We start from the raw sequence: 6,000 nt of genomic DNA, 5'->3' as shown, positions 1-6,000 counted from the left end.
GGGATGGGATTAGCAGCTGGCAGAGAGTTTAGAATGCACTACCAAGGCATGAAGAGAGAGGGTAGACCTCCCATCAGGAGAAGACTGTGGAAACCAGATGCAAGGAATCCCCACGACCCTTGCCTTGATTTGCACGTGGAAGGGCACACCATCCCCTTGGGGACAAGTTCATGCTGCAACTTGTCCTCTAATAGGACTGGGGAATATTTTTCTCAGAAGAACCACTGAGAACCGGTAAGGGACATTTCTTAATGAGTTATGGGTAAAGAAATGACTTAGGCTTTTCACCATTTGATTTTTAAAAAGAAGCTCTATTTGTTTTTTATCATAAAATACAAGGCACATTTGAAAATTTAAGAAGTACAGACAAGCATGCAATTCCATATCCCCTGAAGGGCATTAAAGTTTGGCAGGCATCCTTGCAGAAAAAAATAAAATTAACATAAAGGGGAATTATTCTATGTATACTTCTCTATAATTTTATAAGAAAAAAACGTAACTGAATACAGTAGACATTTCTGGATCCATACTTCTAACTCTACTTCATTAACAATCATAGGAGGTTTTACTGTGTGGATGTACCATATTGTACTTAACCTTCCTGGATGGGCATTTTTTTTTAATCTTTTTTTTTTTAAAGATTTTATTTATTTGTTTGACAGACAGAGGTCTCAGGATCCTGGGATCATGACCTGAGCCGAAGGCAGAGGCTTTTAACCCACTGAGCCACCCAGGCGCCCCTGGATGGGCATTTAGATTGCTTTCTGTTTCCTGCTCTTATTGGCAATCCTGCAATGGACAACCTCGGACCTACAGCTCTGTGCGTTTGTGAGACAGAATGGCTAGATCAAAGACAATGTGTATTTAAAGTTTAGCTATGAATTGCAGGTTTCTCTTCAGAAAAGTTGTGAATGTATATTTCCACCAGTAGTATGACTGTCCATTTCCAGACGCCCTCACCAACACTTGCACTCATTAGTGCTTTAACATTTTTTATAAGTTCTGTTACTTTAATTTTTCATTTGTTGGATCAATTTCCTTGGGCACTTGTCAAACACATTTTTTTCCCTTTGTATTTCTTCCTGACTTGCCTGTTTAGTTCTTTGCCCCTCTCTCTGTAGGGATTATTCATCTATTTTTCTTATTGATTTACAAAAGCTATTTATATGTAGATAGATTAATACTTTCTCCAGTTTGTTGCTTGTTTCTCTTAACATTTTTTTTATAGTGCTATATGGATGTTCTTGGTTTTTAATTTATATACAGTTGAATCTGTCGGTCTTCTATGAAGTTGCATATTTTCCTCTTAAAATAAAAAATAAAATCAAAATTCTTTCTTTTTTTCTCTAAGGAAAAAAGAGACAGAATGAAACAAAAGAAAAGACCGAGAGGAAGAGAACAGGAAAGAGAGATGTTTTTAGGAGATATGGAGTAATTCTCAAATTGTAATTTACTTGGAGACCTCATTAAAATGTAGATTCTGATTCAGCAGGTCCTGCAAGGGCCTGAGATGTTGTGTTTTGAATCAGCTACCAGGTAAGGCTGATGGCAAGTGGACCACACCTAGAGTAGCAAGGCCTTAGGTCATGGCAATGGGGAAGACACTGGTGGCCTCAGTTACAGTTCCAACTCCACTAAAATGATCATGTGTTCGAATACTCCTTTCTTTCTCTCCCTTTAATTAAACAGGGGAAATCCTAACTTTTTGCTCTGGAAAGCAGGAGATACCTGCAACTCATTTTTTTTTTTTTAAGATTTTATTTATTTATTTGACAGAGAGATCACAAGTAGGCAGAGAGGCAGGCAGAGAGAGAGGAGGAAGCAGGCTCCCTGCTGAGCAGAGAGCTCGATTCGGGGCTCGATCCCAGGACTCCGAGATCATGACCTGAGCCGAAGGTAGCGGCTTAACCCACTGAGCCACCCAGGCGCCCCCTGCAACTCATTTTTAAAAAGAAAAGTAAGTCAGCTCTTAAGGAGTAAAATCCCTCCATCTCATGGTCTTTTAGAATATGTGGCTAAAGATTTTAATTTTATTAATTTTTTTATATTTGTGTCTATAGATTTTTAAAGGTAAGTATACAAGGATGAAGTGTTCTCTTCTTGAGACCTTTTTGGGCCGGATAAAATTAAATGGGGAGATTAATTGGCTGTTTTAGGCAGAAATATTCTAGCTCTGTGCTGACTAGTCCTCTTCTGAGCATTATGAAGAGGTTTCTGTGTAGTACTTTTTTTCAGAAAGAATAGCCACAGCCTAAACACATCCCTGAAGACAGTAATCTAATGAGTCATGTAAAAGGCAACATAGTCTGGTGGGGAAAAAAAAAAATCTTAGAATAGCACTCAGGAGAGCTAGATTCCTACTCTAGCTTTAACATGGTTACTTTGTGTATGTTAAACTTCTGTAGCTTCCGAGCCTTCAGCTGTAAAATGAGGCAATGTTAGAGCCTCACTGACCCAGGATGATACTGAAATAAAAAAATCGGAGGACCTTTTGGAGTAGCAGAAAAATCAATGTTCCTCTTACTACCTATGGTATACTGGCTTAGGCTTTCCAATTTCCAAACCAGTTTCCACAAAACTGTCTCTGAACTGCAAAGTAAATTGTAGCAAAAGAGGCTCTGGATATTTTTTGAGTGTCCTGAACTCAAGAAGTTGCCTGTGCCATATTCATGCCTATGCTGTAAGGGCCTATGGGCACAGCTTGCTACTTGCAAGGAAAATAATGGGCATATGTTTCTATTTGAAAGGAAAAGGTTAAATATGGACCAGACTTCACTGGTGGGCAGAGCAAGGGTAGTTTGGGACAGCACTGCCAAGTTGGTAGGAGGAACAGGAAACTAGCATTTTATTGAGTGTGAATTATCTCATTCCCTTGCGACAACCCTGTGAGATGGTAATTATTTCTAACTTTTTACGGGAACTTAGAGTTCGCAATATGCCCAGATTTCACAACTAGAAAGACTAGGACCTCAAAGCCCTCAGCTCCACTCATAACCCTCACCCCCCCCCCCCATTTCTGAGCAAAGCAGCTTCACCTCTTAAGCCTTAGTGTCCCCAACTGCACTAGGGACAGCACCTCTCACACAGGGGGGCGGTGGGGATTAGTGTCATGATGTTCCCGCCCAGGGATGGCCCACAGTACGGGCTCAGCGCACAGTAGGTATTATTTCTCTGGTAGGCTCTCATATAGACCCTGAGGTTAGAAAGGACCCAGGGCTGTTGCAATGGAAAATAAAAGTGGACACACCCCACTCCCAGTCTCATCCACCTGTCCTCAGGGACGACATGCCTCAAGGCGCATCTGTGCTGTATCTGGCAGTGCCCACCAGTGTTTCCTTATGTTCTCAGAGAACAGCTACCTTTTGGGCTGCTTCTCACTTTTCTGGCCCTCCTTGCATGGCTTGGGAAGGCGCAAAGCCCTGGGAACAGATCTTGGTGCGAATCCACCTCCACCAGTTGGCTATGGTTCTCAGGCCTCAGTTTCCCCGTCTTTCCTTCACATGGTCATTGCTGAGACTTAATAAGGGTTGGGTAATGCTCGATAGGTGCTCTGGCAGCGGGAGCTAGTTCCCTCGCATGAACTTGGAAGACGGAGACCCGGGTCTTCTCTCCCTCGCCTGGAGCAACGAACGGACAATCACAGGGAACCTGCACCCAGTGCTTCTTGGAGATCCAGCACCAAGCCAGGCGCACGCCCTGTCCCGCTGCCATCACAACTTACATGATCTCAAACATCACATGCCCCCAGGCTCCTCCAGGCCAACTGCCAACAGCATTAGACTGTGTGTCACCTTCCAGGCCTCCTCCCACAAAAACACTGGCCTCCCAGGCTCCGCAGCTCTTAGTTCACCCCATAAACCCTGCTAATGCTTACCACATGCGGCTGAGCTTCAGAGCCCCGCCCCACGCCCCTGCTCGGGGCTCCCCTGGCCTGGCGCTAGGAGACCCTTGCTTCCAAGGCGCCCTTCCCCGCTAGAAGAACTTCACCCGAGGGCACCCTTCCCGCTAGCAGACCCTGCCCCTAAGGGACCCTTCCCCTAAGACACCTTCTCCCTAAGAGATCCTTACTCCAAGGGCCCCTTGCCCTAGGAGACGCTTCCCAGAGACCGGCTCCCCGCCTTGGCGGGAAGCGCCTGGCGCTGTGGTTCCCGCAGGCCATACATGACCTTGGACGCCTCTCCAAAGCCAGCGTCCACTGCTGGCAACAGGCGGCGGGTCTACACCCAGTGGTGTCTTTTGTTGCTAAGAATTGGAAACCCGATCGCGCTTGTTTCTCTTTTGCAATCCCAGTAACTTGGCGCTTAACCGCTCGAACACCCACCCTGGGGCCGGAGCGGGCGGATCCCCGGGCAGGGGCGGGGAGGAGAGGGCCGGCTAGAGGAGGGCGGGCTGGAGACTCCGGGAGGGGCGCGCCCACCTGCACCCGCCAGAGGCTCTGCCGCCTGGCCCACCTGCTCCTCTGCCGCACGTGCGCCAGCCCACCTGCGAGACCGCACGCCCCAAGTGGGGCGAGGCCCGCCCCCGCCCCACCCCCACCCACGCGGCCCGCTCAGCCCCCGCGGGAGCAGTCCGCCTAGCGCGTGCCGAGACGGCGCCGGCCTGCAGTACGCTCCGCGCGTCCCTAGGGGGCGCAGCCGGCGCGGAAAGCCGCCGAGGCGAGCCCGAGGCCCGGCGCGAAATTCCAGGCGGGCGGGCGCGGCGAGTTTGAAAACCGGCGAGGGCGTGGGGGCGGGGCGCGAGGCCCGCGAGCCGCCTCCCTGCGGCCAATCAGCGGCGGCGGCGGGCGCGGGCGGGCGGCGCGTGCGGCCGGGCTGTGAATGGGGCGCGGCGGCGGCGGAGGGCGAGCGCCGGCGCGCGGGCGGGCGCACTTTCTCCTCAGCGCCGGGCGGGGGCGGCGGCGGCGGCGACGTCTCCTCCTCAGCGCCCGCCGGACCCTCCGGGAGACGCTGCGCGGCCAGGGCGCTCCGGCTGCGGGGGCGCTGGGGGCGGCGTGACAAGAATTTCGCCCGCTGACAACTTCTCCTCCGCCGCGTCCCTCCGCCGCCCCTCGGCCCCCGCACCTGGCCGCTCAGCCGGCGGCCACCGCCCGCCCGTCCCGCTCGCGGGGCCCGAGGCCGGGCGCGGGCGGCGGCGGCGGCGGCTCCTCCTCAGCATGGCCCGGGGCGGCGGCGGCGCGGCGGGCCCGGGGCGGCCGCGGGGGTCCTCGCCCGGCCCCGAGCGGCGGCAGCGGCCCCGGGGAGCCCGCGCGGCGCCCGAGAGCCCCGGCCGGGACGCGGGGGAGCGCGGCGGGCGGCCGGCGACAAAGTTGAGCGCGGGCCGGAGGCGCGGATGGTGGGCGCTCCTGGCGCTGCAGCTGCACTTGCTCGGGGCGCTGGCTCAAGGTAGGCGCGGGGCCGGGGCGCGGGGCCGGGGAGAGCCTGAGCCGTCGGGGCCGCGAGGCGGGCGGCGGGGCTTGACGCAGCGGGCCGGGCGGCCGCGGGAGCGCTCGCCCGTCAGACGCGCCCTGCGGGGCTCTGTCGCCGGCGGGAGCGGAGCCGTGCGGCCCCAGCCGCCCAAGTTGGGAGCCGGCCGCTGGTCGGAGCCCGGCGCCCCCCGCGGGCGGCGGGCCGGCATCTCCGCGGGACCTGGGGGGCGCGTGGTGGGAGCCTCCGTGCGGTCCTGCCCGGGTCGCGATCCCGCACGACCGGCTGCTCGAGCCCGGGACGGGGGAAGGGGGTGCAGAGAGCCGCGAGCAAAACTTTGGGTACGGGTGGTTTTGCCCCCTTCCTGGGCTGCCGGCGAGAGCTCACCGGGGCGGGGCGGGGCGGGGCGGGGGGGTCTCTAACCCGGAGCCTAGCTCGCGGCGGCGGCGCCGAGGACCGCTGCACGGGGAGCTTCTTCCCCTCGGTCCGGGTCCTGTTAAAAACCCGCTGGCGCCTAGCATCCTTCTCCGCTGAAGTTGGCTGGTCTGGAAAGGGTGAAGCTGGAAGCAGATAACAAAAATGCAGGCGGGAGTAGGTG

General features: G+C 54.5%; 1 protein-coding gene across 2 annotated transcripts in view; it reads left to right on the top strand.

Moving 5' to 3' along the window:
- The first annotated feature begins 4,818 nt into the window (after positions 1–4,818).
- SDK1 (sidekick cell adhesion molecule 1) overlaps positions 4,819–6,000 on the top strand; it is an 888,974-nt gene continuing 887,792 nt past the window's right edge. Inside the window, exon 1 of one of the 2 annotated variants that reach the window (XM_047713403.1) lies at positions 4,819–5,381. In XM_047713403.1, the coding sequence (XP_047569359.1) occupies positions 5,153–5,381 (229 nt within the window). In that variant the 5' untranslated portion in view covers positions 4,819–5,152. The remainder of the gene's footprint in view (positions 5,382–6,000) is intronic. The other variant, XM_047713402.1, reaches the window with a different exon arrangement.

This window comes from Lutra lutra, chromosome 18 (assembly GCF_902655055.1).
Source record: "Lutra lutra chromosome 18, mLutLut1.2, whole genome shotgun sequence".
NCBI classification, from domain to species: Eukaryota; Metazoa; Chordata; class Mammalia; order Carnivora; family Mustelidae; genus Lutra; species Lutra lutra.
The sequence above is the reverse complement of the archived record's forward strand: the minus strand, read 5'-3'. Positions and strand labels throughout refer to the sequence as shown.